The 21,819-nt window shown below is 38.5% G+C and overlaps 1 protein-coding gene across 1 annotated transcript; it reads left to right on the top strand.

The window, feature by feature from the left end:
* Positions 1–512: 512 nt before the first annotated feature.
* Positions 513–20,876, top strand: nckap1l (NCK associated protein 1 like). The gene is made up of 31 exons (XM_026347433.1): positions 513–689; positions 2,440–2,550; positions 2,845–2,937; positions 3,540–3,596; positions 3,964–4,106; positions 4,735–4,825; positions 5,097–5,234; positions 6,346–6,394; positions 6,771–6,927; positions 7,740–7,796; positions 7,892–7,988; positions 8,243–8,352; positions 8,623–8,755; positions 8,855–8,936; positions 9,010–9,068; positions 9,175–9,320; positions 9,499–9,631; positions 9,929–10,048; positions 10,448–10,587; positions 11,254–11,385; positions 12,354–12,572; positions 12,852–12,982; positions 14,372–14,469; positions 15,290–15,383; positions 15,864–15,946; positions 16,411–16,491; positions 17,740–17,833; positions 17,946–18,062; positions 18,701–18,810; positions 19,357–19,446; positions 20,196–20,876. Exons 1-31 carry the CDS (start codon positions 588–590, stop codon positions 20,310–20,312), a joined length of 3,384 nt encoding a protein of 1,127 aa, XP_026203218.1. The 5' UTR covers positions 513–587; the 3' UTR covers positions 20,313–20,876.
* The last annotated feature ends 943 nt before the right edge of the window (positions 20,877–21,819 follow it).

The raw sequence follows: 21,819 nt of genomic DNA, 5'->3' as shown, positions 1-21,819 counted from the left end.
TTACTACTATGTTATTACATAGTCACAGCGTTATGCTACGCAAAAAGACTGGTCTTAAATAACATGGAAATAACTTATACGTTTCTCCCATCTGTGCTCAGAGGAGGGTTTTATTTTTACACTGGAAGAGGAAGTAACTCAGACTGCACATAACAAAAGAGGCAACAACAGAGTGTAACAGAGAGGAAATATGGCTTAGACATTCATACATATAACAATATATTATAAATATTATCTGTTTCTGTTTCTATCTCCAGCATCATCATCAAGTTGTTGTGATGAAATAAATTGTGTCATCTGTAACCTCTTGAATTTGAAGAAAAAAATCCAAATCCATAGTATTTTAAAAATGATTTGCTTTCTTTGTGCCACATATCACTGTGTGACATTTTCTTTTCCTCTTTAGATTTTTCACAGTTATGATTTGAGTTTTACACTCAGCTTAACTTAACTCAGCATGTGGCTCCGCCTACACCCATGTGCCCCATGTGACCCGCAGGGTGAGGCTCTGGGTGCACTTGTTTCCGAGGTTTCAACTGCTACACAGGACAAGGAGGCCAAGGCTCAAACGGAGGGAGAGGTGCAGCATGTCTGCAGCCATGGACTACCAACAGAAGCTGGCTGAAAAACTCACCATCCTCAATGAGAGGGGGACTGGGGTGTTGATACGCATGAACTACATTAAGAAGGTGAGGGCAAATAGAAACCTTCATAGAATCAACAGGGACGAGAAATAAGGAACTTGACATTTGTCTTCAATGCTTTGTCATTGTGATTATCCAGTAATTTTTATCCGTGCAATGGTATTACACGAATTACACAAATTACACGAATTACACAAATTACGCGAATTACACGAATTTCAAATATACTAGTACATAGTTACTGGTAGTAATGACTTGTATCTACATTACCAAGCTACCAAGGATGCAAGCCACCCATTATAATTGACTGCCTGTCAATGTCAGGAAACTCGCCAGTTGTAACTGAAACTGTACTTATGGGATGATCCGAGATCATTCTAACAGCTATGTGCTGTTTCTAAAAGTAGTTTGTGTGTATTCTGGTTTAGCAGTATAGGCAACACTGTCTTCCAACTGCTACTGAACTTATTTCTCCAAAGAGGAAGTGTAATCAGGAAGTTACCCCGAGCTGTCAGTCACTTCACATTTCAGTTATTTTGAGCAGAACAGTGTCAAATGCACAAACTCAGAAAATAAAATGAATGGACAGGCTGCGATTAAACATTTATACCTGTTAATAGCAACTTGATGTGTAGTGAATACACAGGTGGTTGATTTATTTTGACATGGTGGACATCTCTGTATGTGATATACAGGAAGTGACACTCTCCTCATGAGATAATGTGCAGCATGTTTGCATTTATCTGGAGGAGAAATGTTAAAACTGTTATGTTTTTTCTCACTTGGGAGCTGCAGCATACAGTAGTCTTGTACTGTCAGCCTCTAAACAGCCCCACAGGAGTAATCTGGTGTTAACTATCCTGCTCAAGGTCACCCTGAGGGTTGTTGTTGAGGGAGCTGGGGACAGCATTAACATTCACTCAGCCCAGGTTTTTCCCAGGCCCTCTGATGGTTCAGCGACTTTCTGCTGACAAACTTGCTTTTCCAACCACTGGCTGCTGCTCAAAGTTCAGGCTATACAAATAAAAGTTTATTTGATTTGATAAATTTTGACTTCGTGAAACATTTTACTAAAACTCCAAATTGTGCCAACAACATATTTCTTGGCATAGTTAAAACATATGATACAGATAATCATAGGCAACAAGGTGACAGCATATACAAATAGTTGACATACAACATCATCACATTTACACTTCAAGTCGGCATACCACAAGGGTCCTATTTGGGCTTTCTACAGTGTAGTGTGTATATAATTGTGACTTGCTATAAAAATACACACTTCTAAGCTGGTATGAACTATGAAGTATGCAGAGGCAATACTACATTTTTAAATTATTATTAGTCACGCTGCTTTCATTCTGACTGAATGTGTGAAGAACACTATAATCAAACATAACGCAATAAATAGAACGTTCATTTAGACTTTTTTCACATGGCTCTGCTGCACTTCTGGCTGATTTGAGAGATAGATAAATCATATAGTGTTTTTTAAAACAAGGTTACTGGGGAAACAAGTGTGTCAACATGACAGATCATATTTGTTAAGTCATTATGTGAGTTGTAATAAGAAATTTGGTGGAATATGTGGTTTTGTTCTGTTCCTTCTTACATTTGTATCTGGTTCCTATTCACTTATTTTATACTGTACACCTTAATATTTTTTGTTTGTCTTGTGTTTGTTTCTTCTTTTCGGATGAAAATTATCCCTTTCTGATACATTTACATAATTAGATTTTAATCAATGTGTTGCTCTTATAAATGTGTAAATGAATTTTCTTAACCCCTGTTACAGACCTGTGCAGACCCTAAGCTGCGGCCAACTGTACTGACAGAAAAAGCCATGGAGTCTGCCATTAAGTACATCAACAAGAAGTTTCCTAACATTGACTTCAGAGGAAACATTGTAAGTATGAGCTGCTTATTTTTCATGTTCACATATTCCCAGCAAGAAATACTCTTGAGCCAGGCTTTATAATGGATTGCTTTCTTCATTGTGACCAAGTTTATTATGTCCACATTATGTTAACCTTCATATATATTTACCATATACTTAGCATTATATTAAAGATGGGGTATCAAAAAAAAGTCAACTCACATGAGATGAAAGTAGGAATTTCAAGCATTATTTCCAAGTGTGTCACCTTGAGACTAGTTCGACCACTAATAAACTGCTGTTTGTTGTTATTGTTTATTTCAGCAAAATCTGACCAGCATCCAACGACAGAAAGCTGACGTTTTGACAGCCACAGCAAGCTACTATGATTCTTTTCTGGATGTCATTGAATTCAGGGTGATTTTCTTTGTTTCTTTCTTTCCTTTTCTATATTTCAGATGTTTTGTTTGTTTTTTTGTTTGTTTATTTTGGCCTAAGGACTAAGATTCCAACTATCTACATTTACAAAACGGTGAAAAACAATCAAAATAAAAGAAAAAATATATAAATACATCATACATGAGTACATGAATCTATAAATACAGGGCAATGGTTGTGGTTTTAGTTAACACAGAGCGTTTCCCCTCTGCTCACCCATTGTTTTGCTCTTGGTTCTCAGACTGCATTTACATATAGAGTGGTTTATTCTGCTATAGACAAATAATTGATTATATTCCAAATATCAAGGACAGTGGTTTTATGTGGTTTAATGCAGATTGTAACACCTCCTTAAAATTAGCATATTTCTGTGATGAGGCCACAGCCAGGCCAAGGCATCATCATTATTTTTAAGTCTGAGAATAATTCAGTTGTAGAGTTATAGGAATATATATTAATGTATAATTATTATTAGACATAAATCTGTGAAAATTATTACGTATTAAGGGTAAAAAATAAATTATTGCTTTGTTATTGTGCATATCTTTGTCTTCTAATCGAATCCCCTGTTTTTCTTTCAGGACCACGTTTATGAGTTGCTGAATACTATAGATGCCTGTCAGTGCTTCTTTGATATTGTGAGTATTCACTGTCTGTCTCTTAACTTGACGTCCCTTGCCTTGTGCATTATGTATATCCTACTATTTAATTCAGTAATCTGTGCCTCCTGTGATCTGATTTGAGGCATTTTAAGCATCTCACACATAGGACTACCACAAACCCATTTGTTCTAATAAATAGTAACTCAGATACATCAAAGTAAATTCTTTTTACTGTGTTCACAGTTTATTTTTCACCTTAAATTGTTTATGTGGTTATTCCACATCAAACAGTTTGCATGTCTTTACATGGAGGTGTGTTTTTATATAATCTTTATAAATGTATACATGGGAGTTGTAGCTAGTAATTTCAGAGTCAATGACTACACTGAAATTTTGATTTCAGGCATTCAACTTTGACTTCACCAAGAACTACTTGGATCTGATCATTACTTACACATCTGTTATTATAACGCTGTCTCGCATTGATGACAAGAAGGCACTGATAGGCATGTTCAACTGTGCCCATGAGATGAGCAATGGTTGCAGGTGAGAAACATGAAGCTGCTTAATAAATGCAGGACCGATGGGTATATTTTCCATTGAATCACCCTTACTGATTAAGCAGTATTTAGTCAACAAAGGCCTATATTTGCTAAGTGCTTTCTAGCTATGACAAACACTTCATTCAAGTTTTATAATTAAATCCATTACGTGTTTCCACATCCATTAATATAAGACCATTCTTCTGCTCCTCATAATTACATTGAATTTTAATTAGCATAGACATCAACAACCCACCACTAACCCTTTGTGAGTGCCAAGTGGTATCCTGACATTTTCAGTCCACCCACTTTGCATGATATTTATTTGTGGAAGGCTGGATGCTTATCTCAGTTTGAGACGTGAGCGGGGAACACAAACCAATACATTTTAATGTCACATTTGACTTGCACACCACACACAGCTAGACCCTTGAGAGGAAACAGTCTCAGATCATCATTATTCCAGCCTTCCCCTCAAAACAAAGCAGTGTTAAATATAATTTCTCAGTAAAATCCCCGTAGGTAATGCTATACTTACACAGTATTGTGATATTGTGCTATTCTGATACCCTAGTTTTTTCCTTCTTCTCGTCCCTACATTGATTAATTGCAACTTGTAATAAATCCTGCAGTGACCCCTCCTACCCGCGGCTTGGCCAGATGATGATGGAGTATGAGCATCCTTGGAAAAAACTCACGGAGGAGTTTGGTCCTCATACAAAGGTGAGTGGGGGTGGTAGAAGTACAGTACTCTGATTTACTACATTTACATTTACTGTATTTGTCACTGGCAGTAAACTCAGTGTGTCATTTATACACAGTATTTACTGTTTAGCTAAATTTGCCCCCATCCTGATTTTTTCCCACTGCTTATTTCACAATTAAATAATTCAGATCATCAAACGATGAATATTACACGAACATGTGGCAGTTCCACAATCTCTATATCTCTATTTAGTTTGTCTCTTCCTCTATTTGTCTGTCCATCTCTTAGTCTGTAACGTCAGCGTTGCTGTCTCTGAGGATGGTCTACCCACGCAGGAACCTGCCAGCAGAGCAGTGGCGGAGCTCCCAGCTTCTCAGCCTTCTTAGTGCTCCAGCTAACATGCTGGACCCGGCCAGCTGTGACACAGTGAGTCTGCCATGCCATCACCTTTCACTCGGCATTTGTTTGTGACAGAAGGAGAAAGAAAGAGGATATAATAGTATATAATAATAGTGTCTTTACAGTCATGAAATAGGCATGATCCCTGTTGATGGTGGCTTCCTCATATGAGAACCTCTAACCCAGCTAAAAAAGGAACCTCCAGTGAAAGACACTATTTACACTGCTCAAAAAAATTTAAGGAACACTTTGAAACACACCAGATTTCAATGGAGAAAAAAGTCATGCTGGATATTTATACTGATATGGACTGGGTGATGTGTTAGGAAAGGAGGGATGCCACATCGTTTGATAGAAATTAAAATGATCAACCTACAAAAGGAATTCAAAGACACCCTGAAAATCAAAGTGGAAAAATTGTGCAGCAGGTCAGTCCATTTTACTGAAATACCATTCCAGTAACTAAAAATGGTACTCAGTACTTTGTATGGATACATAAAAAGTACTGATATCCATACAAAGAGGCCTAATGAGACGACGGATTCACTCCACAGTGCCGGGCAGTGAACACAGGGCCCACAAGAGGACGTCTGCCCCTCAGGCCACCGTCCTGAAGCCTGTTTCTTTTTGGTTAGAGACATTCACACCAGTGGCCTGCTGGAGGTCATTTTGTATAGCTCTGACAGTGCTCATCTTGTTCCTCCTTGCACAAAGGAGCAGATACTGGTCCTGTTGATGAGTGAAGGACCCTCTACAGCCCTCTCCAGCTCCCCAAGAGTAGCTGCCTGTCATCTTCTGGAATCTTCTTCGTCTTACCAAATAATTGATCAGATTAATATCCCAGACGTTTAACTGACTTGATGCTTAACTCAGATTAAAAAGTGTTCCTTTAATTTTTTTGGAGCAGTGTATGTGAAAGCCGCAGTGTATAGGAAAAACCTACTATAGCTATATTATAAAACATGCATGTTTAACACAATAGGAGAGAATCTCTTAAAAACTAAAGAACAATCCAAAAAGACATTTTATGATACCTCCTATATACAGGATTTTACTTCATCATAACCTTAGTACATGTAATGCTGTTGTAAATAATGTGTATTGGTACAGTAGTTAAAGAGCTTGAATTTCACCACAGATGGCATGTGAATACCTGTCAACGGAGGTGATGGAGCGATGGATCATTAGTAAGTACTGCTCATCCTGAATAATAACTACTCATCCCAGCAGTTTAATAAAAGATAATAGCATCATAACATTATCAATAAATTCCAGCACCACCGACACACTGCTTTTGGACTCAGTTAAAGTAACAACCTTTAACAATAATCAGCTTTTCTAATAGTTTTCATATAAGTCACTGAAAACTCAAACTAAAGTCAAAAACATGGAAACACGTTTTATTCAGACTAATTCAAACCATCCCATCTCAATATTTTAGTTTGAAAATAGTCTTAATAATCACAGACATCAATAGCAACAGACATTCAGATTGTGTGTGTGTGTGTGTGTGTGTGTGTGTGTGTGTGTGTGTGTGTGTGTGTGTGTGTGTGTGTTTTGTAGTCGGTTTCCTTTTGTGCCACAGCAGCCTGAATACTAACCAGGCCTCACAAGAGTTGTGGAAGATGGGTCTGCGGAGTGGCCTCTTTCTCACCCTCATCAGAGATGAAGTCCTCAACATACACAAGGTCTCTGAAGATCTTTTTGACAGCATCAAAGGGTATGTAAGCTGCAAAGCCACACTGCGGACTGATTAATAAAAATGTAAAATGCAAGACGAGAGGCAGTAAGTGCAACACACTGCACCCTCGTGATTGGTCATATACTGTATTCTGAATAGAAGGAACTGGGCTGGGCCTGAATCAGCAGTCTCAACTACTAGATACTTTACAGGTTGCATTTTAAGTTAGATTTTTATGGGGAAAATTATATATGATTACAGGTTTTAGGTATCTAAGTAAAAAATTATCAATCCAATATGGATGTTTGTAAGAAATAACATGAAGCAGAATAACTGTCACGACCCTGACTCAAAGGAATCAACATAGACATTAACTGAATGTAGTTAAAATAGAGCGGGAAAAAGACTAGTTTGGAGTCACTCCCTGTTTCCCATGAAAACATGCATGTTTTGATGTGTGTTACTATAATTATAACACGGTTTTCTAATGATCAATTAGCCTTTTAAATTCATAAACATCATACATACACAGTGAATGCTGAAGACTATCTGCTGATAATGGAGATAAGATATTCTTTAATGAACACAGGAGGTTGCAGCTTGATAATAGTCATTTACAACATTAACAATGTCTACACTCTGTTTGTGATCAATTTGATGGTACAAAAACGAATTTCAGATTTATATTTCCATAAAACACGAAGATGTGCAGCAGATCCTTGACCAACCTGAAATGAAATATGACAATGATATAATATGAAATTGTTCTAATTAATTAATTAAGGGTTCGGACCATGTGTTTATGTTTAAGGAAGATAACATTTCTAAACTTGTTATTTTTTCTTTATCAGATACAGCAAGCGAGTTGCAGACATCAAGGAATGTCGTGAGCATGTTCTAACCAACATGTGAGTGGAAAGATTTATAATAAACATAAAATTTGAGTGACACACTGTATGAGACTAAGTGTCCATGTCCATCTCCTGTGTTTTCACTGTAACAGTGGGGCTATGCACAGAGAGAGGAGACACTTCCTGAGAGGAGCTATAAAGGAATTATTTAAAGTTCTGGATGATGAACCTGGGCTCCTGGGACCAAAGGTAGAGGTCCAATAATGACCATAACTGTGGTACTTGAGGAATTTCAATATTTTTTTACTGCAAGTAATCCAAAATGAAATTCTGGTCACATGGGTGTGTTTGATCCAGCTCCCATCCTGCACACATCCTCGGTTACTTATACAGGAGAAAATGTTTTTGAATTACCCTGTATTTCATCGTAAATATGAGGTTTCCCATTCCATTCCTAACATTTTTCTTTCTTCTCTTATCTGTGTGCCAATCAAATCCCCAAGGCCCTGTATGTCATCATGGCTCTGTCATTTTCCCGTGACGAAGTCCTGTGGCTCGTCAGACACTCTGAGAATATGCCAAAGATAAAGATGCCTGAAGACTACATCGACAAGTAGGTCATACTTTAGGTAAAGAGGTAGTAAACTCTGTGAAAAACTCTCGCACTCAGCCATTTATCTATCATCAACAGTGAAGAAAAGAAGACAAAACAATATGAAAAACCTCGCTCAGTTCCACCTCTAAGACGTCTCTAAAGGAAAGAGTAGCTGGGAACATTCGTGCTCAGTAGCTTATTTATCTTAAAAATGTTCTAATAATCTATTTTCACAAATGTATAATAGAATAACAGAATGTGTTCATTTAGCTTTCTCTGTTCTTTCAGTCAGATGGCAGAGTTGCTGTTCTACATGGAGAAGTTAAGAGCTCTAATGAGAAGATACATCCACGTAGTACAGCGCTACCATGTGCAATACCTGGCACAGTTTGATGCCTTGGTTCTCAATGACACCATACAGGTACTGGCAGATACCAGTTGCATGTATGGAAGTATAACTATTTTACATCAGCATGAACTTTATGAGTTAACAGCACCGGACGCTCTCTTTTTTTGACAGAACATGTATGTGTGTCCAGAAGAAGAGTCCGTCCTGATGAGTTCATTTGTGTCAGCCCTGTCTGCTCTGTCAGTCAAACAAGGTAATCACAACAAAATAAAGAGAATTACCTTCACTTCAGACCAGAAATAACATATTGACATTTTGCTCTACAGTGGACAACAAAGAGGAGTTTGATTTCAGACCACTTAGACTGGACTGGCTGAGATTACAGGTTACACAGATTCACTTTATAAGTTCAACAGTTTCGTTGTACACATTCTGTTTTATTCCTGACTGTGGAAGATCTCACCTTAACATTTTCCCGTTCCACTTTTTAGGCCTACACAAGTGTGAACAAGGCTCCTCTTCCAATAAAGGATTATCCTGATTTAGCAAAGGTGATGAACTTGATCCAGTTTCACTCCAGGATGGTGGACAATGTGGAGGAACTGCTGCAGGAGACATCTGAAGTGTCCATCTTCTGGTCAGTCTCTTCTCTTCTCTTCTCTTCTCTTCTCTTCTCTTCTCTTCTCTTCTCTTCTCTTCTCTTCTCTTCTCTTCTCTTCTCTTCTCTTCTCTTCTCTTCTCTTCTCTTCTCTTCTCTTCTCTTCTCTTCTCTTGACACGTGATCTCTCTTTTTTCCTTGTTTTCTTCTTTTTCAGCTTCTACCCACGAGTCTTTGAGAAGATGTTTACCCAAAGCAGCGAGGAAATGACCATGAAGCGTTACCTCATGTCCTTCCCTTCCGTCTGTTCACACTTCAGCAATTGTGGACACCCACTCTGCCCAGAAGAGGTCAGTGTTCTGTTATCTGCTGACAAAGCTATAAATCATCAGCTGAACATGGACTGAAGTGGAGAGATTTCCCTGTTGTCTTCCTTAGAAACTGTTTAAACTTAAACCTACTGTTCCTGTTCAATAGTGGGTAAATTGTGTGCTGACTGTATCCATGAATATTTTCTCTGTGGCTTTCTACATGCTGACATATGTCTTTCTTCCCAAGTACTGTTGCCAAGACCATCACCACTGCTTTTTTTTGTGCATATAGTCTCACTCACATTTGTTATGTCCTGCAATTCTGTTTGTGTCTAGATGGAGATAGTGGAGAAAAAGGGTCTGCGCCTGTGTGTTACCTTCCTGGAGCAGATAGCCAAGCATACCAGCAACGTCGTGTTAGAGATATGTGCTGAGCAATGCAACCTCAATGATCAGGTGAAGTCTGAGTATTTTTCAGCTTTGAAAAAAATCTCATTATGTAGCAAGATTGATTCTGCAAAACTCCATATCCAAATGTAATCATACTAGTCACTAGCTTGGCATCAGTGGATCTCGCTGGAGGCAGTGGACAGACTTGAGAATTTGAATCAAAAGATAAGACGAGTCCAAAACTCTGGAGTTCATTTCTGCTGTGTTGCTTTTCTAATCCCCTGAGGAAAATATGACAAAAGCGTTTACATTTTGTCTGAAATCTTGCAATGTGAATGCAAAACTCAAATGTTGTCTTTGAGCAGATTACCCAATATTTGTTTAGCTCAATCCTTTTTTCCTGTGTCTCTCTTTTTCTTTCCTCCATCTTCTCTGTTCCTCTACACCCACTTGGCAACCCCTTAGTTGCTGCCCAAGCACTGTGCCGAGACCATCAGCGCTGCTCGGCATAGAAAGCAAAAGAAGCCGTTGCCAAAGAAAGGAGAGATCCAGAAAGAGAAACCAGGGACTGAAAGCCTGAGGAAAGACCGAACCGTCCTCACCAAGTTAGCTTTTTTCTTTTATCTCGCTGTTATCCTTCGATAATCACAGCACACTGACATGGCAGAGGAAGTTTAATTACTACATGCCTGATTTCTGAAAACAAGAAAGCAGGTAGATAAACACACAGGTTAGGGTTGGGTTCACAGTTGGTTAAAATATTTTAATGTTTGCGGACCTTATAATAATTTTGTTCACCCCCTGACACATTTCTAGCCTTACAGTAAATCGTCAGCAAGTGTAATAATAATTATTATAATATGGGCCCAAAAGGTCTAATTGGTTTCCAACTTTATTATCCTTCAAGTTGAATGAGTCAGAGTTGACATAGTGAATCCAGCTTAAAGTCAAGAAACAAAATCCCTTAGCCTATTAGAGAAACACTTTTACTGGCACATTTTATGTCGGCGTATCCATTGTTTTGGTCATTTTCTGAGTATAGCTACAGATACAAAGGTCCCTAATTAAATCTGAAGAATTGTTATTCTGTTCTTCTCCCTCTTCTCAGCTTTCCTCCCCTCTGTCTCAGTTTGGAGTGTTTTGCAACTCTCTAACATGTTTATTACCTTATTTGTTTGAGTAGAGCACATCCATAGCAAAGTCATTGTCAAAATATTTGTCCTAAAGACTTCATCCTCTCTCCTCTCTGTCTCTTTCTCTTCATCTCTTAGTGTTGACAAGATGCATCTGACGCTGACAGAACTCTGCTCCTCCTACAGTCTCACCAGTGACTTTATTGTGTGCGACCACATCGTCGTTCCCACAGAGTTCCTCCTTTCTCATCTGGAGACACGCCTCTCTGAGTATGCTAAGTGGGGATAGATTTGTCTGAAAAAATGTGGATGATATAACGACTCCTAAAGTGAAAAATTTTCTTTATTCAAACGTTTCTGTGTTGGTAGAAATTCCACTCTAAAAACTAAACGATTACTGTCAGAAAAATGCAAATTACCGACATGATTGCCTGTGAAAACATCACATTGTCTGAGTAATATTGTTTTGTCTGCCAGCGCATAAATGCGCTGTACCATTGTACTCAGTGTACTATTATAATGCAATCATTTTGCTCTATGTCAAAACTCATTGCTTGAGTGCTCACATACATCCTGTCGAGTAGCTTGACCAGGATGCTGGGCAGAGACTGCAGAAATATTAAACACAAAAAGTAAAATCACTCTGGACACGATGAGACAGCGAACAGGAAAAACACAAAAGCATCTCAAGCTGCATGTTCGGCAAATTGTCAGTCATTCTGAGTTCTCCACACAGTTTTTTTTTGTCTTTCTGACAGCCGGGGAATTATTTGAAGCTTGTGTCTTCCATCACTATAATTGACCCTGCTTTACAATCTGATGTCTTTATGTCAGGCTGTGTTGCACTCACTTTAGAAAAACATCTTTCTCTGTGTCAGTTCAGTACTCACAGTTATTTAGATTGGGGCTTGGTACCAGCACAACCTAATCTTTCTGTGTATGTGCTCTGCTTAGTCTTTCTGTCTTAGCTGATGATTATCTCTCCTGTCAGCCTAAAACAAGTACCTTTGCAGTGATTGGTCCTTCCAGGGTCAAAATCTAAGAGAAGATAAGTAAGAAAGATAAAGAGAGTAAATGAATGACCGAAAATAAACAACATTACAGTAAAGCTATGAATGTGCCGACCTAATGAAAGCTGCCACCATGGCTCATTTAACCTGTTTTAATGTCCCATGTGTCCAACCATGAGTCTACTCCAGTTGGGTGATAGGTGACTTTAGTTAAACATGTTTCTCCAGGATCATCGTGAGAATGGCCAATTACAACCAGACCACCCAGCAGATAGCGCGACCTTCTGACCTCCTTGCAGGGGTAAGAACCTATGTTGCCGGCCTGCACAGCCTTGCCAGCTACATCAACGTGGACGTCACCCGGCTGGTCAAGAGTGTCTTGCTGCAGCAAACGCAGCCGCTGGACTCGCGTGGAGGGCAGACCATCACAACACTCTACACGAACTGGTGTGTTTTACTGCATTCAAGTGTCCATTTAAATCACACACATATAAATCTACTGTGTATTGATTCACTGAAACCTATAACATAATGTTAATACATAGAAACTTACAGGAAACATATGCACACAAGCACAGACATACTGTAGCCCACACAACTATGTTGGGTTCTCTCTCTGGCTGTCATTTCCTGTCTTTCCTGTGCCTAGTTTTTCACTTTCACCTTCTTAAACATCCGTTATATAAAGCTGAGTTTTTTTTTTTATTTGTCTGTTCTCCACCTCAGGTACCTGGAGAGTCTCTTGCGTCAAGCCAGCAACTCCCTCATTGTCCACTGTCCTACAATGCATTGCTTCGTCAACCAGACTACCGACAACGAGCCAAGTTTCAGGGCGGAGGAGTTCTCAGATGTAGCAGGTTGGACCCAGAACTTAATCGCAGTAACTCAATCCACAGTGTGTCAGTATGAATATCATCATAAACAATATAAAGGAACACACCCTTTACAGAGTGTAAACAAAGCTGGAAGTGCAACGTTTTGTGCTCTGATATCACTCCTATAAGAATAAAAAGAAATAAGATATAAATAATACAAAGAACAAGTTTGGAGGTGCAGTGATGATAAAATGTACTTATTCATGTATATTGGCACTGCAGGAACAGGTAATTCAGAAAATAGTCATCAGTCTCTTGTAGAAGTTACCATAGCAACCCTCTAACTTTTGACGAGGTTTTGCTAAGAACATATATAGACTAAGTTAATATTCTACCTTAATTACGTCAAATTATGAATAATTTTAGTTGTGGGTGCAGAAAGCAGTTACCCTTCCTACATATTTTTTCCTGTGAGAATGTTTGATACGTGTTAGAAAAGAGTCAATTTGCACTTTCCGCAGACATGGTTTTACACTTTACAGGTTCAAAAATTCCCCTGTACTTATAGTTTTTAATGTTTAGAGGCCCGTGGATCAAAGAGATGACTCAGTCTTTTCAACATGCAGATGTCATTCACTCCTCTGACACCACATGTGGAGAGAGCATTATTGCTCAAGAGGCTGCAGAGCTTTGTTATTGTGGTGGTTTGCAGTGTTTTCTTTCACACTGTCTGTCATGCAGTTTATTCTCACACTGCCTGGCTATTGTAAACTTCAGTATTGCTCATCATCTCCCCTGCTCTTAGCTGTTCCAGCATCCCTAGTTTGCCCTCCACACAGCCTCCTGTTCTGCCCCCTTATTGTGTTGGAGGAGCAGTGAACCTCCCTATGACTGTATTAAAGCTGCATTCACTCCACGACAGACCTTGGCACATGCACACAAGCAAACAGGAAAACTATACACACCTACACCCAGAGATGCATTCATAAGACATGTTCATGCACAGCACCCCCTTACAATGTCATCACCGTTGTCTATATTTAATAAGGTATCTGCCTGCCTCATGGTGACTCACTCGCCCGTCCATTAACCACCTCCAATTTTAACCACACACATCCTTATCCATCCATATCCAGGCAGAGATGTCAAGCTGAGTGAGAGCTCTAATAGCTGCAGTTGTCTCTCCCTCTCAATGATTGAGCTACAATCGCAATTCAAATTTCATACAGTGCTGTCCTTTCTTATTTGTGTCATGGATGGAGAGTCAGGATGTGGATTAGATTCCTGTAAAAATGCCTTGCTAGAAAGAAAAATACCTTCTGCAGCTGAGCCTCAATCTGTTTTCTTTATTTTTGTAAACAACTGCTTGACATCAACTTATGCTTCTGCTGATTTCACATCTTCTAAATGATCATATCATCCTCTGAACAGAGTTACAGGCCCTGGCTGAACTAATTGGGCCATATGGCATGAAGTTTCTGAGTGAGAACCTGTTGTGGCATATCACCTCTCAAGTGACCGAGCTGAAGGTACAGTATGATGAAAAGGCTCATGTTATATATTATCTAGGTATGTTATTAAATTATAAAAACCAAGAGCCTCTATATATTTGAAGCATGGACAGAAATAAAATAAAAAACAGCTCATTTAACACAGAAAATCTGCCCTGGGAGCTCCTACATGATAATATTTACTGAGCCATAATAAAAACAAAGTGTTACTCATTTCGATTTGGCTGAGGCTAGCTCTGCCTGTCTCAGCAGTTTGTCTTCACCTGTAGCCTTTACTCAGTACCGTAAGCTGTCCTACATTATTGGAGCTGTCTGGTTGCTTGTCTCACTGTGGCATAGAGCAGTGGCCACAAATTACATAAGCAAAGAGCAGTTGCAATGTGTGCTGGTTAGCTCTGTTTTTAATGTGGATTATACATCCACTGCCTTCACAGAGGTACTGTCAAATCTATTTGTCAAATCTATTTGACACTACCTATCTATTAATCTATTAACACACTACTAAAATGCAAAAACTTCCAAATATATTCTAAGAAAATGTAATGAACACACAAAAGTCTTCATTCGCTGAGGTGCAGTTTGTGCTTCAGATCCACCCTTTATCTTGTCAGTATCTCTTTTTGAATGATAGATTCTCATATACAAGAAATCACTTAGTACTCCTGTACACCTGTCAGGCCTCCCAATTTAACACCTATGATTGAAGTAAAGAGTAGCACTGCTGCAGCTCTGAAATTACTGACAGACAGATCTGTCACAGCTATTACCTCTCTCTCCATTAGAGCTCCCACCTGAAGGTGATTTTTATCGCCCATCTCACTTCTTTTTCTTCTATCAGAAACTGGTGATTGAAAATATGGATGTCCTGGTTCAGATGAGGAGCAACTTTGATAAGCCAGAGGAAATGGTCAATCTCAAAAAGAGGCTGACAGGTGAGAACTTGAGAGAGAATTTTTAGGGGAAGATATAGAGAAGATGCAGGAAAAAAGTAGGGGATGATTGATTTGTTATCCTGGGTAAGCACAATTACCTTTTTAATGTAGAAACGAGCACAAAGCTGACTTAACATGTTCAATTTAAGATGCTGGCAGGATCATTTTAATCAGCACAGACATGTACAGTAGGCTGAGCGCTCACATTTTGCTTGTATTAAATCGTTCACAATAGTGAGGATGCTGAAGAAGGAAGAGTCTGAAATGTTGGTGTGTGTAGTGAACTGTTGCTAATGATTTAATGAAAGAAACATGGAGGAAGAAAATTTGAGAGTACCCAAATGGATGGATCTATTTTAGTCTTTTCCTTCTGAGCCAGCAATCACAAAAATCAGCACTACATTAGTGTTCAGTTTTATTCTCAACTCCTACAACACATGAGGAATACAACCATGAGCCTTGTTTCATTTGCACCTCTAGGTGGAGAGAACGTGCTGAAGAGGATGACCATCATCGGTGTGATCTTGTCCTTCAGAGCCATGGCACAGGACTGTCTAAATGATGTAACGTGCAGCAGTGTTTTATGATAATGTATTTTATCCTCAGCTGATATGATGAAGAACAGTGTGTAACACACTGTAGGTACGACAGGGAATCTGATATTCATATAGACATATTGTTCTTGACAGAAATCTGGCAGTCCAGTTGGACTCGAGGATAAATTGGTTAGATTTTGTTGGTCGGAGGTCAAAGATCAAGGTCTTCTCAATACATATACACAGGAATGCATGGTGGGAATTTTTATCTGGCACTTACTCCACTTAATCATCGATGAGATGATTAGAATTTGAGTCTGGATAGACATGCATGTAAACTGTGACATATTACAGGTGAATTATGGTTCATTGCTGTCCCATTGCATCATTGTATAAACCTGGAAGAAAACCGTCCTTGACAGCTTTATATATACAAATGTTTTATAATGTATGATCTCAGTGATAATTTGTCATTTGATCCTTTGACTTAGACCCTGAATAAACATTGCCCGTTCGTGATGGGTCCCATCAAGAACCTCAAAGACTTGAACTCCTATGAAGCTGAGATCAAGGTAAAACACAGCTTTCATACCACTTCAGGACAGATACATTTTTAAAAGCCATCCATATGTTGTGCTCCCACGGAGAAAGATAGTGCTACGATCAGCTTGTCACTGTGCATGAATCATCACATCACAGTTTATCAACAGTATCCTAACAGTTTATTTTCATAGGGTCAGCGTTTAGTGGGAGACTTTAAGTTGAAGGAATATTATTGTGCTGACAATTATCCAAATGTATATTTTTCTATTGCGACTTTGGGGAATTTACTCATTGCTATAAGAGGTTAAAACAGCACAATATAGCGAAATGTGCTGCTGAAAATGTGAGTCTGTCTAATAAACAGTGAACAACAGTGCTTCTGAGTTGAAGACATTTTTTTGTATCCATTAGTACCCACCAAATTAAATTCCTTATCTCCCTATGGAGCAATCTGTGAGACTGTGCCTCATGAACTCCCGCTCCCTTTACTTGAGTCTGGCCTCTGAGTGAAGCATGACAGCCGTGCCACAGCCTGGGCCAGGATAACCCCAAAGACGTCAGCAGCCTCCTCATGCCTCCGTGAGAGAGACTGATCGCTGCTGCAGCTCTGTACTGAAAACCACATCACTGGAAACATTTTGCCCAGACGAGCCGACAATGCATGCAACCAAGAATAGGGCAAGATCAAACAAAACCTATGTGTCAAAGACATTCACAACTGATTCAATATCAGTCCGTAGCAAATGTGTGACAATTTTGGCTGCTGTGTGAAACACAAAGCACACGTTAACAACGTACTGGCTGTATTTTCTACGGTGATGTAATCAAATGCAATAAAATAAAGAACCTTTAAATAGTATATTAAATTGGATTGCTTAAATCTTTGATATGCAGGCTGTTTTTCGTCAAAATATATTTAACCGAATAAAGTAGTTGAGTAAACTGGAAGTACAGCAGTTAACTATATGTACACATTTAACATGGTACTGGTATTTACACTACATTTCATAGCTATACATGTTGTTACTTTATATATGTTAGATACAAGTATGTGATGAGCTTATAAAATATTAAATCTACTGTAACAGTATATTACATACTGTGCTTAAAACTGTAGACAAGGTAACATGTGAAACAGAGTAAGATAGTACAAACACTACGTACATGAAAGGGGTTTTGCTGCACTTTATTTAAGAATTATGCACATCTTTTTTCGTGCAGAAGTGTTAAACCGTTAAACAGCTTTTTCTTTACCTGTTCCTAATTTCACTTTACAGGTGACTCTGAGTGTTTATGAGTTGGCTTCTGCCGCGGGGTTGACATGTAATATTGATCCTGCCCTGGTCGCAGCTTTAATCAGTATGCAAACAGGTAACACTAAAATGACCTTATCTGTACTGTACATAGTCTGCTGTGACGTAATGACTCAGTCATCAGGAAGAGAGATTGTTTCATTTTCAAATGTCTCTGTGATGATCTGCAGACAACACGTCCATCGATGAAGAGTATAAACTGTCCAATTTGCTGCTTGTCTACGTTGCTGTGTCCCTGCCCATCTTGGCCCTGGACAACAACTCATCATACAGCCGAGAACATGGAGGTGAATGTTCACTCATTTATTTTAATCTCCCGCAAACAGCTTGACAGTAATTAGTCTCCAGACAGCCCTCAAACAAATACTAATCACTACTTCTTCCAGCCATTACGTACCGTACTAACTGCTGATAGTGGATAAAAAAAGTACTCCACCCTGAATCACGGGGCTTATTAGCGTCTCTGTGTATCATACTTTCCAGTCTGACTGACGTGGTCTGAAGCAAAGTTAATGAGAAACACGTTTCTGTTGAGAGACTTTTGTTTACAGATAACTTCAGCTGACGTGCATCGATACAGTTAATCTTGGCATGTAGCCCTGCTGACCCTAACTGCTTGGCCCTGAGCCTTGACTGCAACATTAAGAGCAGCAAATAGCCGAGATTTCTATCAAAGCACAGGGTGGCGTTTGTCTCGGATTATTTTCTTTGTCTCTATTTTCCATTGGCATGTTTGAAATACATTTATCCTGTGAGCCTGAGGAAAAATGCTCAGCATGCTTCCTCCTAAGTGTTACGGATCATTAAGGAAATTTCTGTAATTGTCGGGCCACAAAAACATCCTCTCTGGGGCTCAAGTTACAGGACATGCTTTTCTGTTCTCTCTATTTTTCAGTGTTAATTTTTTTTATTTTTATTTTTTCAGGTCACAACAACAACATCCATTGTTTATCTACAGCTATCAACCAGCTGGCTGCTGCTATGTTCACTGTTCAGAAAAAGAACATAGAGCATGAGCTCAAAGATTTTCTTTTGGTGAGTGGAAAAGTTTCTTAATAAAAATAAAATGTCAGATTACATATAATAAAAACTCATAAATTAGGAATTTAATAAAGCGGTTTCCAACAAGTGGTCAAGTTGTTCCTAATATTTGTGGAAATATTCTAAGCAAACCTTTTTTTCTTGGCATTGTGTTTTATATTTATTCTCTTTAATAACTGCACAGTCTTAGCTCATCATGTCATTAAAAAGTCCCATAAAGGAAGTAGCTTGATCAGGTAAAATGCTCATAGATCTGCAGCCTCCAGTGAGGAGTCTAAACTAAAACTAAAACTAAAACTAAAACTAAAAGTTTAATGTTCTTCTTTATTTTGTCATAAGACAAGAAGATTTACTAGTGTCATTAAATAAAACATCTAACCACTGATAAATGGTTTCGTGGGCACGCTGCTCTGACAGTTTTCAGTAAAAAAGTTTCTCAAGACACTGCCAACCTTTTGCCCCAGTTGAGGTCAAACCCAGCAGCGTAAAAACGTTCCAGTTGTTTGATGTGTCTCTTTTTAACTTTGTGTCATTCCACAGATGGCCTCCTCCACTCTGCTTCAACTGGGACAAAACATAGAGAAAGTCGAGGTCAAAAACCGAGAATCCATCTACCTGCTCCTGCACATGGTGGGTTTGCCTAAACCATCAAACCTGCAATGCCTGTTATAATAACTTATTTCTTATTGTTTAAGAGCCAACAAATTAAGTCTTTGCTGGCAACCTTTAAAAATGTATACAAAGTAAAAAGGATTACATTATTGTGTAATTTAATGTGTTCAATTTAAAATAGATGAAGGAGAACAAAATAATTTTATATTGTTCTGAAAAACTTAACTACAACAATTTTATCAGATGTTCAACACACAGTGATTCTGTGGAAAATCACCATGGTCCAAATGTATTTTAAACATAAGGCAGGTGTTATTCTGTAATTGTATTGTCACTGTTTTCAATGAAAATACCAGCAATGAATGAATTATCTTACTAAGTGTTTTCACAGCTTATTTCTTTATGCCACAGGGCACCATTGTCCGATAACCAATAAAAAGACATGAATAAGTCACACCACAGGACAGAAATGTTCCATGATCACAGTGAAAATGAAACTGCAGTTTATTTTAAGTCAATCGCACACTGTGGTAAATACCCTATACACTCCGCGCATCAAATATTAAGTGATCTCCAGCTGAAACTAGTCCCCAGTGAACTATTTCCTCCAGTCTGAGTCCGGTTTCCCTCTACTACATATTAGTTTGTTCTTCAAAAGGAGCAAATGCGTTTGAGTGCAGTGTTTTGATCTTTCAATGGAATATGTTGACAATGGTAAAAATGTAAATTAAAACCAGTGTTAACATTTTTATTACTCATTTGTTTAGATTGTGGAGCAGTCTTCTTTCTTGAGCCAAGACATGCTGGAAAGCTGCTTCCCGTATGTTCTGCTCCGAAACGCCTACAGAGAGGTGTACAGGACCTGCATCTTCACCTTGGGCTGAAACTTTTAAACTATTAAATACTTTTAATTTAACCTTCACGTCTTTTACTGTACATGCATGTTTTGTTGTGATTATTAGTCGTTCTCTGATTCATACAGGTCTGCTCATTCACTCTAAGCTAAGCACGGCCTTGGATATTTTGAGCACAGCTAATATGGAAGCTGAGTCATGGGATCTTTGTTTTTTTTTTTTTTTTTTATTGTTGCCATGACTCATCTTCTAGATAACCTCACCCAGATGATTGTGAATCTTCAGACATTAGACACACACATTTAAACATTAGATTTGCTTTCATGGTGATTATCTGCCAGTGTTGAACTAGAGCTTCGAGGCATGTAGTATCACTAATATCAGATTCAATAATTCACATGTAAATCAAGTATATATTGTTTAACATCCATTTATATTTTGCAGATCATCTCCAGTGCCATGATTTAAAGTAAACACGCATTAAAATAATTTTAGAGTATAACCACATTTGTTAAGATTTTAAATAGATTATTGTATTAATAGCTGTGGGGTAACCGGATTTCTTGCAAATTTTCCATTAATAAAGATGATAATAAGCTGTTTGTTTTCTTTCTGTTCCACATTTAACATGTGTTCCTCATCTATTTCCAGTCTATTCTCCACCTACCCTCCCATCCTTCCTCTCTGGACAAGAGTCTTGTCCTCTTCATACTTCATGTACAATTTAAATCATGCACTCCAGTTTTACAGGACTGAAAGTGCCTGCTGCTAATTTTAGACGACCCTTTAGTGATTTTTATTTTGCAACCAGCGCAGTCCCTGGGTTTTTCTTTTCTCCCCTCTTTCCTGCCTCCTCCCTTCACACCCTTTTGTGCAGCTGTATCGGTTTGGTTGCCACACTGGAGATATGGATGTTTGTGTGCAAGTTGCATTTAGGGGGTTTCAACAACAGAGTCTGAGGGACTGAACCTTCTCACAAGAGTATGATAGGTTCAATTCCCAAAACAGGCAACACTTAAAAACATTCATGAATAAACATTTGGCAGGTGCTAAAAGAGCACATTAGCAAAGCACACAGTGTATGCACAAGTATAGGATTTAACAGGGGAGTGAAATTCTATCATGTGCTATAGTGGGAAGAATGACGAAGTAACAACCATAAAGGCACCTACCCATTTTGTAAGTTGCCCCTGATTTTTCAGACCCTTAATGTTTCCTTGTCTGGTTTTAGAGTTTGTTGTCCTTATCACTAGGGTTTGGTATATTGGTAAGTCCTTATTTTAACCCCCCATTCAACATTCATAAACATTCATATAAAGATGATTGTTTATAATACAGATTAACATAACTCTAGCCACACTTGTAAACTCTAGTAAACATAAGTAATAATACATTTTATGAGTTGACCACTTTAAGCTTGATTTATTTTAATGAACTCCTTCATAAGGATATTCCTTCCTTTATAGGGTCACAAGCCAAAAACATGGGCAACTATTGGTTTAATCTTTATAAACCTGTCATATGCTGTATACATGCT

The sequence above is a fragment of the Anabas testudineus genome, chromosome 5 (assembly GCF_900324465.2).
Source record: "Anabas testudineus chromosome 5, fAnaTes1.2, whole genome shotgun sequence".
Lineage (NCBI taxonomy): Eukaryota > Metazoa > Chordata > Actinopteri > Anabantiformes > Anabantidae > Anabas > Anabas testudineus.
This window is presented reverse-complemented; position numbering and strand designations above follow the sequence as displayed.